We start from the raw sequence: 12,498 nt of genomic DNA, 5'->3' as shown, positions 1-12,498 counted from the left end.
CCAGGAATATTCAAGTGTTCATAAAATTAATGAACAATACGAGAAATGGCAATTAGCATTTATATAGTCAGTTTTCTAAATGTATAATGCAGTGTTTGCTTATTGCTTCTAATAAAGCATATCAGAAGTGGGGCAGGAATTGGCTGAGGTTCTATAGACTACTACCAACGTTACTCTGAAAATATTTTGACAATGTCTTTTTAAGCTTCTTCATGTAGTAAAATAAGTATAATCCAGAGTATTTCACACCTCCCATTGAAACTCTTTGTGGTAGCAAGTGCATATTGCTTTTTAGAAAATGAAAATACATATATGTATGTACTGAGAAACTTACATTATCAGTGAAAACAACTCCTAATTTCCACATCTGATACTTCACATCAATGGAATTTAGCCTGTAAAAATGCATAAATAAATTGCATTTTGTAGCAAAACACAATCAGAAAACACACAACACAATCTGTAGAAAGTGCATTGTCACACAAGAGGAGGCAATGGTTGATCTATTTCTCCAAAGCTGAAATACATCAGAACCTTGTTCTAATTCACACTTTTACCCTGGAATGGATCTGTCAAAAAAAAAATAATTCTGAAAATCGAATTCATAAATACTGTTTTGGATTCATCAGACCTAATGCTGATTGATTTCTACAATGTTAGCACATACATGCAAGTGAAATGAACTGTCTTTATAACCCAGGGAGAAAAAGAGACTGTACTTTTTTTTAAGGGAACCCATCCAAGCCTAAAGTAGCTGTCAAAAAAGGTCACAGAATTTGCCCCACAAAATGCCAATTCTTTACCTGAGTTTTGATAGCCTACCTTGGGTGACACAATTAAATGATATTAAAGACAGACAAATTTAAGTCAAATGAATCTCAGAGCTTTTATCCTTTGCTTTTGCCACTTATTTATTCAGGAATAAATGTGAATAAAAAGAAGATATATAGTGAAAGCTTTTGCAGAAAAGGACCTGAGGCTCTGGTGGACTGCAAGTTGAACCTAAGTCAGCAATGCACCCTCACTACAAAAAAGGCTAATGGTACCCTGTCCTCCCAGAGGAGTTGCATTGCCAGCAGGTCAAGGGAGGTGATCCTTCTCCTCTAACTCGGTACTGGTGAGGCCACACTGGGGCTGCTGGGCTCCCAGTTTCTTCCACAGCGTTTGCTGCTTTGTTATATTAGCCAGTTACCCTCTTCTACTGCTCTCCTCTCTTGAATAAACTTTTATATTGTATAGACTAATAATGTAAACCATGCTCTCAAAATTTTTCCCTTGTATTCCTTTAATTAATACCTTTAGGTATTATTCTATGCTTACTCTAATAGCACAAATAAAGTTTTTGTCCCTCTATAGAGAAGTGATACAACTAACTTAACAAAGAAGATGTATATCATTTTTGCTATTAACTGTATCTTGTCCTCTTTAGTTTTTGATATTTTCTTTTAGAAAAGGTTTGGATCATCTGTATTGTAGTGACATAAAAAAAATTCTAAACCTGGATCACAATTGAAGAACATATATAAGTAATAGAATAAAAAATGTCATCTGTCCTACTTTTATCCTTAAAATGTGAGTGATTCAATGCTCCTGAAAGAGATGAGCTCCTGACAATGACTAAGCAAGTAGAAACACTGCTGGCAGATGTCATACAGTTGCCTTCTGTGCCAGATGTTCACTTGAGGCCTTAGATGAAATAGCAAGAGTTAAATTCTCGTCTATCTGTTTTCCAAAATTCTTACTTGTATAGCCAGAGTCACTGACCACATAAAAATAATAGTTTTATTTGAATATTACACTCTCAAGGCATTCTTTGCAATTGGAATACCAAATTCCTTCTTGTATTACATGCAACAGTATTTAATCTTTAATTAAAAAAAAAAACAAAACACCATTTTTACAGATACAAATTAGAAGCAAAAGACTCCAGTCTTTTACAGTCTTTTTACTCCTGTGTAATAGTATAAGCACCACATATATATATAAGTGGAGCTACTATAATTGAAAACCAGCATTCAATCAATGTTAAGAAGAGTTTCTTATTCAAATTTTGTTGAATATCATAATCAGATGATAAAAAAACCCAAAACAACTTGATATTTATTTCTGAAAGTATTATTGTAGCAAGTGAACCTCTTACTTTATTCTGACCCAATACCACTCATTCCTAATGCCAGGCATATTCTTGTTACTACAGTCCACCTATTCATAATTCTATTTGTGTTATGTATGAAACGTGATGGACACGACTGCTTATGGACAAGTAGGATACTCTCTCATGAAACAAAAACCACCCTCCCAACAAAGGGGGGTCATCTCTAGTCAATTTAATTTGATGATTTTATAGCTTACAAATAGCAATAGCTTTAGAGGTCCTAAAAATAATGTGAATACTGACCTATATGAAAAAAGGCAGGCACTGTTAATTTTTTTATATCATTATTTTTTAAAAGAAGTCTGATCTGAATATGCATAATACTGCATTTTCCTGTTTATTTATGCTCACTACCTTGATCAAGTAGCTTAAAGTCTTTAAAGAATATGATGTCATATAAAACTTAAGCTCTACAGTTGTGAATTAAAAAGTAACGTCTGGTTTCAAATTTCCTTTGGAACATCATTAGTTAGTATTGGATGAATTTTAGTCAATGTATTTTTATTTGACTTCTTTCCTCATCATTGTTAATCCCGGAGTGACACTACAGCAGGTATAAATCCTGAGATTCCAATTGTAAGAACTACTGCAGGTAAAATTCCTTACTTTTTCACTAGCCGTTACGGGCAAGAGGCAGACTGTCACCTGAGGGAAGTCTACTAGTTTTCCAAAGACAATATTGTTCTCCAAGATACTATATTACTAACAACAAAGTTACCAGTCCAGAATCTTTTGAAAACCCAGGTTATGGTTTCTTATGACAAAGAAGAATAAAACCTTTTAACTTCTTTCACATTCTGAGGCCAGCTGGCCTCATTCTTTGTACACTTCACATTTATGATATGGTTTCACTTCTCACCAACCTATGAAAACTTTAGATCTTCCACGAGAAAATTATTTACATTTTTTCTACTCTTGAAAGTGGAAGAATTCTTCTACCACGTGAGCATTTGATAGAAGCCCCACTTATTTCCCTCCCAAATTAGCCTTATGTCACTGCTTGCTGCAGATGCATGAGCCTTATCTGACTCTTGTACTGACCCTGACTAGACTAAAGACCACAGAAACAACAGCATTTAGAAAGGTAAAGGGACAGGGAGGTAATAGTCACAATGGCACGTATGATAATTAACTTTCATGTTTGCGGTTTCCATATTATTCTCCCAAATATACTTCATCCACCATGCATCTAGTTTAACACCACCCAAAAAAGCAACTAAATAAATGGAAAAACAGCACTGCTGTCTCAAGCTCAGTGCACAAAATTTAACTGTCTTTACTGTCTACTCCACAGTAGAGCTCCAACTTTACTGCTCCAACTCCTTAGTTGGTGATATTTAAATAATACTAAAATATATTGAAATAATTATTTATATATTTAAATATATATTTATATATTTGAATAAATGTACTTTAAAAATACTCAAGACTGCATCCATTAGCTGTATGGCTCTTCCAGAGTCAGTACACCGAGGATTTTTTTAACACAGTATATCAATAGGATGGGCAGGAGCTTCTGACGAATCATGGTCGCCTGCAAGTAGAGTGCTTTAAGTCCCTTGCAGAAAGACAGATGGGAATCCCAGGCTATTTTCCCAAAGGAAAAGGGGAGAAGCCATAGGAACTAGGGGTCAAGGAGACAGAAGAAAAACCTGTTCACTTGTATGGGGAATGAAAATGCTACACACTGCAATTCCCTTCTATGTTGTGAGTGACACGGGTATGAGGTCTGGCCTCAGTCTGCACCACCTCCTCCTGGCTTATGTAGAAGCACCAGCTTCTTCTAGAGGTGTAACCTGGATCCAGGTCATACCATTCTCTATTTTATTCCCAAAGTACCACAGGAATTTTCCAACAACATATTAATCTCTTATAAGTACAGAATGATTTCTCCAGGGAGAACATGAAACATGTAGGAGGTCGTAATTTTTTTTAACCATATATAACATGGAGAAGATGTTAGAAATGTAAAAAAAACCCAGGCATGCTTCAGGCATGATTCTTAAATTAAGTATTTCATCAGCTTTCGCCAACTGTTTCAGTCTGGTCTGTTTTCTCAAAAACATTATTTCAATTTTTTTCCCTCATATGAGTCATGAACAGAGAGGAAAGGGAAAGTAGTTTTATTTTGGTTTTAAACCAATAATAAAAGTAATATTTTCTTTTTTTTTCCCCTAAACTCAAGCATGGCTCCTACTATAATCCAGCAGCAGAAAAGAGCATGTAAGAAAGTATTCTGCAAAATACTTCTGCCACAATATTAAATTTCACTTAGTACTGAAATGCCAGAGTCCTTGAGCCTTATCACTGCACCTGACTGATTGCCCAGTTAGACCCTGGGTTAATTAATATCTTGCTTCAGTGGTCTGACTGTGTACTTCTCACAATCTTTGTAAACCCATAGATCAAATGATGCTTTTAAAGAAAGCAATAAATAAACTCTTACATAAAAATCTCTGTAGCACTAAAATTCCACCTGTTAAAATATGTTCTACCTAGTTGAATACCTTTTTTATAACACACAACTGGAAAAAAAAAACATTTTTGCAGTGCTTTACAAAAACTAAGGATGCCCCTGCCCTACGAAGGCAAATTTATTACTCTGAATATCTAGGGGTTTTTCTTCATGTCTGTCTCTCAAATGATAAGCAAATATACCGTTTAGGGAAAACAAATTATAAAAGGATGTGAATACTGATCACCCAATCCCTAGATTTTACTGTTCACTAGCACTTAAATTTATTCCTTAATTTCTTTATAAACAGAACACAGAGTGCCAATTTTCTCCATTCTTTCCAGCAGAGTTGAACTGACAGAACGGTGAAAAGGAGTTTCCAGCCCAGTCATAACGACACTATCAAAACAGTGGGAATGTTGCAATATTCAAGCAGCTGTACACTAAACTAAATCTTCGTAAACAAAAAACAGAGGAATCCTGCAGATATGTTGTCTATAATGAAATAAATTCACTATATCATTCAACATAAGAATTATCTTATACAGATACACATAAATGAGCAACAAACATGTTTTGTCTGAATGACAAACCTTGAATGCTTGATTTTTACTTACAAAAAAAGAAAAGAACAAACCAACCAACAAAACAAAAAACAATCACACAAACAAACTGGAGGTAAATGCTTACACAGCAGAAAAGGAGCTATCTTTCTTTGGTTTCTTCTTTTCTCGAGCATCACTAAAATCAAGAGCAGCTTTGTCCATTCCTAGTAACTCACTGATCCTGTCACGGCCATAGAACTCACCATATTTATCCATGACCTAAAATCAGAAGCAAAATTCAAGAATAGTCATCAATTGGGTAGATGAGCTGTTATTAAGTCTGGTTCTGAAGACAAGAGGTTTAAATACATGATATTTTTCCTCTGTTTCCATCTGCTTATCACACAAGTCAGTAATAATTTTTTTTTCTGCTCAATTGCAATCAATTCAATAGGCTAAGAGGTGGATGTCACAGAATCACAGAATGGGTCAGGCTAAAAGGGACCACTGTGGGTCATCTTGTCCAACCTCCCTGTTCAAGCAGGGTCATCCTAGAGCACATGGCACAGGATTATGTCCAGGCAGTTTTTGAATATCTCCAGTGAGGGTGACTTCACAACCTCTCTGGTCAAAAGATGTATCAAAGATAAGATGTTTCTACTCATTTAACAAAAGCAGGAAGAGGAAAGGTATCTAGCAGCAGGAGAATAACTAAATCTATATCATCACTGACAGGAAAAAAAAATACACTGTGAGGTCACACAGAAAGGAGATGTTTTGAATATCCTAGCTACGTGACAAGCTCTGATTAAATAAGATTTCTCAAAGACAATAATTGATCCTTACTAGTTATTAGTTTCAAGAAAAAAACCTCCAGTATATTTATTCTGCTTAAATAGGTTTTTTAATAATCCAAATTTCTTGATAATGTTAAATTTTTTTGTCTTTTAAGAGGAAGTGTTTCATCTTAGGAATGAAAAATGTCCCCTCTTATAAACTAGCTCAATTGAATTCTTTTATGATTATTTTTATTAGTTAATACTGCAATGAAACTATAATACACATAAAATATGGAGGAGTCTAAAGATCTTGAACATAGAGTTACAGCTAAAAATTATTTTCACGGAATTCAAACTACCCCCCATCTCTTTCTTACAAAATTTAACATGTTTCAAAAGAAATTTGTCTGGAAATGAACATTTACCTGCTCTCATTTTCACTGAACACAGAGTTCCTTCCTAAATATTATGTGTCTCTTCTCATTTTAAAAAGAATACTCAAAGAAATACAAAATTTTGAATAATAAGATTATAACTGAGAGACTCCTGAAAGTGAGGTGGTAGTTTACCAGCTTTCAAATAAGCAATGTTTTAAATCTTTATATCTTTAAATCTTTAATCTTTGGAGATTTTTAGAGGCAAGCCTTCTTTGTAACATGCCCAAAAGTAGTGCTTCATGACTGGGGATTATTCTTCCAGCTGGGGATTAGGGTACAAACATATATAAAAGAAAAAATTCTTTGCAAAATAGGGTTACTTGAAGGCACTTAAATCTACACAAAGCAGTTCCTCAGCCAAAGATAAAGTACCAAATCTTCCACACAATTCAAAACCATCCTCCTTTCCTTTCAATTGGAACCTTCCTTGACCTAGTACCTTGGCAGAAGCAACGTAGAATTTTATTTTATTTCTCGAGTACTCTGTCTGAGGTGCTCCCTCCTCTTTGCTTAGACAGACAGAAATCTGTATATAACAACTTAAAATATGAAAAAAAAAGTTTCAACGGCAAAACGAATACACAATTCAAAGGAATTTTTTATCAGGTTGGCCTGAGACTATTACAAAGCAGAAGAGCTAAGAGCATTAAGAAAAACATGTTTCCAAAAGTATGACACAAGATTGGCATTAAATATTGTGAAGGAGGGGTAAATCCAATCCAGCAACATGAAAATCCTCTTTTTCAATTGTGACAAAACACACTAATACATGTATTCTTGCTGTAAGCTGTGGTACAAACATTAGATTTATTTCTTCAGAGTAAGCTGAGAAAACATTTGAAATAGCATTTGTAAGCAATGAGTCTCCGCTTAGAGAGGATTTTTTGAGAGAGAGATTGTTAGGTTATGTGATAAAAGCTCACCTGCACACCCACAAAGGACCACAGAGACACAAAGGTTGGGGAGAGTCCTAAGAATATCTTGCCCAGTTAGTCCCAGGGCCATCAGCCCCTTAAAGGCCCATTTACTTGAGCCTAGAGGAGTACAGGGGCACAACGGCAGGCAGGAGCTCAAACTGCAGACCCCAAATGAATGGACACTCTGCCTGGTCCCTCCCAGGGCTGTCCCAGGAGAGCCACAGACCCAGTGTTCCAAATCTGAAACCCACCAAGATGAGTCATTGGTAGTAACTCTCCAGATAGCCTTTCAGACTAAGAGGATTACTGCCAAGAAATGTATACGTTATGTATCCCATAAATGAGTTGTTACAGGGAGAAAGTAAAGGTGGAGAAAGGGAAGAATTTCAGTGATTTGGGAAGGTGAAAGTGTGGAAAAACAGCGTGGCAAGGGACAAAAAGGGCCAGATGCATGTATATACCTTTCTGATAAGTACAGTTGTCTGACTATGCCCTGTGCCTAAATAACTCTATCTGTCCTGTCTTCTTATTAATTCCTTTCTAATCTGTTGGGTGAGGGACTCTCTATTGTTTGTGTATGGAAGTGAATACATAAATACACACAGACAAAACATTTTACACAATTTTCAATAAGCATACAAGTGTATACAGAAATTCTTCACATAATTTCACGAATGTATTTGAAATCCAGTTTTATACAACAAACTGTACGCAGAAAAAGTTTGAAAGAATAACTACCCAAACCAGTCAAAAGCAGTTGTAAGAATGAGGTGAAAAAGGAATTCTGTTCATTTTAAAATGGTAAACATCAAAATTTACACTGAACTAAAGTTATATTTCAAAGAACTGTAGTACACATTTTTTTAAACATGAAAAGAAATATGCATTAGAATTTTATTTTACCTTCATACATGTTTTTAAAAATAAGTCTTACCTTTCTTTTCACAAATTTGTCCCAGTAGTTATTTGGAAAAGACCTGAAAAACACAGATAAACAAGATTACATTTTAGACAACCATGAGAAGGTGTGGTAGTTACTAAGAGACCATAAAAATTACATAGCTTGTTTCTAGGAGGTTCTTTGTAGTGCCTATCACCAGCTAGTCATTTGTGAAGCTGCCGGAACGAAAGCTGCCAAATGGTTTTCAGCCTACCATGTAAATGTAGCTCGAGAAGAGCAGCAGAGGAAATGCCTGCAGACAGGGTTCTAAAGAGTTACATCTCACAGCCCCACCAGGCAGAGAGCCAGAACTTTAAATATGCTCCTAAAAGAGAGCCTTCAAGAGACACTGAAAGGATGCAAAGCACAGTTCACTCTCGAGCTGACAGCAATACACAGTCACTATCACTGTGTTTGCCAAAAGAAACTCAGTGCATTTTTTTGTCTTTTATGGAACAGAAATAATTTTAAAGCAAAAATCTAGGAATTAATAAGACTAAATAGTAATCCTAAAAATAATAGTAAACGTTAGCCTAACAGGTGCCTGACATATTTTGTATATTTTTGTGTATCCTTGCTAGAAATATGTCCCTAAAAATTATTTATTTCAGACAAGCTGGATGATCAAGTACATAATTGTGGAAATGGAAGAACAATTCCTTGCAAGGCTATAATGAGACAGAGTAAGTAAAAACTCACTGTGTGTTGATTACAAGTCTATCCCACTGTCCCTTAATATCATCTTCTGATGGCTGCTCAGTTATATATAGCCCATCAAATTCCAATTTCCTTGCCACTTCCTTTTCTCTCTTAAAAATAACCAGTGGAACCTGCAGTTAAAAAAAAATGTACAGGAATTATTTAAAATGCACTGACATGTCTGCAAACTTTTAAGAAAATCTGGTTGTTATGAAAAGTTAAGTATGAAAACTGAACAAAGCAAAAACAGTATTTAAAAAAATTAAAAGACTTGACAATTGCCTAGAACATGGAAAACGTATTGATGCACAAGGATTAGGTCATTCAGAATCATTAAACTGCAGTGTACCAAACAGTCATAAAAAGGTGGCCAAAATCCCTGAAAAGGGATCCTTCAAATAAAAATAGCTTTTCACTGCTATGGAGGGATTACAGTTATTCAAGTGAAAAGAGAGCTAAATAATATCTTTTTTAAAATTCTTAGAAAGTCTAGTTCCAAAATTGACTTGGGATCACACTTTTGGATTTCATTTTGATATTCAGAGATGCCAGATTTTGCCTTTTACTTGTTAAAGATTTCTTGAGGTTTTATAGTAGGAAATAAAGTGGTTTCACAGCAGAGAGAAAGACAGACTGTAAGCAGTAAAAAAGAAAAATCATATTCACATTCCATAGATTTGATTTGTCAGCAGCTGAGACACCTAACCAGTAAGGATCAGGTTTTACCCACAACTCTCTTTCATCAGCAGGATGACATTCAAAAGTACAGCCTGAGAAGGCAGATGTAAATAGTGGCCCCAGAAGAGTGGATTTTTCTTAGAAATCTGTTATCAACAAAAAATAAACCCTACTCTTCCCTGGAACTATTTTGCAGGTCCCCAGAATGCACTCGCCCTCCATTACCCACCTTGACTGTAATATTATTCAAGAGTGGACATGAGTATACTAAAATGGTAATAATATAATTAGGACTACTCAAGCAATGTGGTGATTACATTAGGTACAATGAAAATGTTCCAACACTATTTTCCAATAGTTAAATGAGAAAAATGTAGTGGATTTCATGATGAGCAATCTTCTGAAGTAAAGCTATCACATACAGGCCTGCAGTTATGAAGATTTTGGATTTCAAAATCTTCAAAGATAGAGATTGAAACCATATTTGGACTTTTCTTCAGAGTTTCAGAATTAGAAAGAAGACAATTCATTATGACAAATAATTATAACAATGCTTTTCCCTTCTAATCAGAGAATAAATGTAGTTTGAAAAAAAATGTGGTAAAGTAGCATAAAAAGTCATAGTAGAAAAAACCTCAAAACATATGGGGTGGGAGAAGAGAACATCTCAAAACCCAGAAGTCTAAGCTTTCATATTTCATGGCAACCAATGCAACAAGAAAACGTTGTAGTATTTAGTGGTCTGCAGGGACACTTAAGGTAGAGTTGTAATGCAGTAATATGAACTAAAAATGCTGATCATGTCTTTAGCATAGAAAAAGTATTATCGATTAAAAGAGGAAGGTAAAAATATCATGGACCACATAAGATATTATAAGGACAAATTAGCAGCCATACTGGGTCATAGCAGAGGTCCATTTAATTTAGCACTATCCTGCACTTTGACCTATAGCTTATGCCTTGGAAGAGTGTAAAAATGGGGGAAGTATATCCCATACATATTTTTCCCAGGTTCAGAGATTTATGGCATTTGGTTTTCCTAAACAACAATAAGCATTTTGCCAATAAAAGTCACATCTTTATTTTTCACGTCCCTAACAGAGACCTTCTGCAAGATATTCCGCAAAAGATGCTTAAGCTCCTGCCAAAACACTACCACCAGAGTGTGTGTCTATGAAAAGCAGACATTTTGTATAGCCACAATATGCAGCAGCAATAGGCCAAAATGCTGCATGCTTTCCAAAAAACCCAGATGACAGACTAGTAATACAAATACTGTCATCTAGCTTCCTCTGGCCATGTGCATTCACACCTTGTCTTTGACAGACTCAAGCAGCTTTTGATAGAAGTTATTGTTGTCAGCCAGACAATTACAGCAGATCTTCCTGAACTTCCTGAAAACACATATCAATTTCTGTTTACATTACACTAATAAAATATGATTTCTTTACATGATTTCCCTATCTGCTTAAGCAAGGTTGCTATGACTTTGTTTCAATTTATACCGTTCAACGGATAAAAGATTTTGGACCTAGAATACAAAAAAAAAGTTCAGGTTTTTCTTACTTTCAAACAGTAATACCCTATGATACAGAAGAATGAGATGACTGTGTGTAGGATGGCCAAAATCCGCAGCGTGGGCTCCATGTAGCCACTGCTTTCTTCCAGGACATAATGCACTGCAATGACCGTCTCATCATCGCTTTCCAGGATGTTCAACTTTGTACTTTCACCATCAGATACCACAGGAAGTTCCTTTTCTTCTGTCACAGCAGATGTGGAGACCTGTTTAAATCACTTAATCTTAATATTGCAGCTGTATTTCCTTTGATATGAGCTTTACAGTAAAATAGCTAAGTAGGATAGCTGAAAACAATGATACCAAGGACAATACAATTGTAAGACTTTTTTTGCATAAAAACGTCCAGAAAGAATGGCTTAGTGAGACCTTTTTATCTTGTTACACCAGCCTGTGATTTTTTCACTGTCTATCCATTGTAGCAAATTTGGCCCATGATAAATTTTATCTCCTCAAATTCCATGGCACAGCCCTCTTAGAAGAAATCCAGTCAATTCCTGACAATCCCACATGTAGTCTTTATCTTCAGGGCTCTGCCAGAAACTGATTTGAATCCACAGACTCTAGAGTTATATTAATGATACTGAAAGTCTTGACAAAATCAGTGAGATGAAATGTAGGCAGCTTGAGATGATGTGACTTCTTGTTGTACACACCCCCTCAGGAGAGCATAACAGCACAAGAAAACATCTCAACTGACGTGGATTAGTTTAAGTTGCCAATGGCTTGGCAATGGCTTGGCTTGGCTGGTTCACTGTACTGTGAAATGGAACATCTGAGGCATGGGTATGCCTTACAGCCTGCTGCTTTGCTGCAGCACAGAACTTTGTAAATAGATATTTGTGTACACGAAGTCTCTTCTTACTTCACTCAAGCACTTCAGCTCTCCTCTAGATTTCTGAAGTGGTAGGATGAAGCAGGTATTTAATCTGTTAGGCTAGGCAGTTTTACCATGGCATATTGCCTACAAAATCCGAATGGTTTCCATTGTGCTACTTGAAAAGTAATATTTTTAAATATTTACCTTATAGAAAAGCAGGATAAAGTTGATGGCAAAAGCAACAAATAACGCCAACATCCTCATGTTGTAAAAGTTTCGGGCAAAATAATTCTGAAAATAGAACAGAACATAAATAAACTTTGACTAATAAAGATTCAGTCATAATTATTAGGTTCTTGCATAGAGGGGGTTTTTTGAGTTTTTTTTCCCTACAGAACTTTTTAATGGAATGTTAAATATTTTTAAAGAATCCAAACAAACAAAAAAACCCTCAACAAACATTTTGAGTGATGTACAAATTCTCTTCTACTCCA

At 35.4% G+C, this 12,498-nt stretch overlaps 1 protein-coding gene across 7 annotated transcripts in view; it reads right to left on the bottom strand.

Annotated features, from left to right (window-relative positions):
- Positions 1–12,498, bottom strand: part of RYR2 (ryanodine receptor 2) — a 381,847-nt gene that overhangs the window by 12,258 nt on the left and 357,091 nt on the right. For all 7 annotated transcript variants that reach the window (XM_027657254.1, XM_027657259.1, XM_027657260.1 and 4 more), the window contains 6 exons: positions 12,209–12,295; positions 11,172–11,390; positions 8,928–9,058; positions 8,223–8,265; positions 5,301–5,434; positions 335–395 (listed from right to left, as the gene is read on the bottom strand). In XM_027657254.1, the coding sequence (XP_027513055.1) occupies positions 335–395; positions 5,301–5,434; positions 8,223–8,265; positions 8,928–9,058; positions 11,172–11,390; positions 12,209–12,295 (675 nt within the window). The remainder of the gene's footprint in view (positions 1–334; positions 396–5,300; positions 5,435–8,222; positions 8,266–8,927; positions 9,059–11,171; positions 11,391–12,208; positions 12,296–12,498) is intronic.

Source organism: Corapipo altera, unplaced genomic scaffold (assembly GCF_003945725.1).
Source record: "Corapipo altera isolate COAL_440 unplaced genomic scaffold, ASM394572v1 2c, whole genome shotgun sequence".
Lineage (NCBI taxonomy): Eukaryota > Metazoa > Chordata > Aves > Passeriformes > Pipridae > Corapipo > Corapipo altera.
The sequence above is the reverse complement of the archived record's forward strand: the minus strand, read 5'-3'. Positions and strand labels throughout refer to the sequence as shown.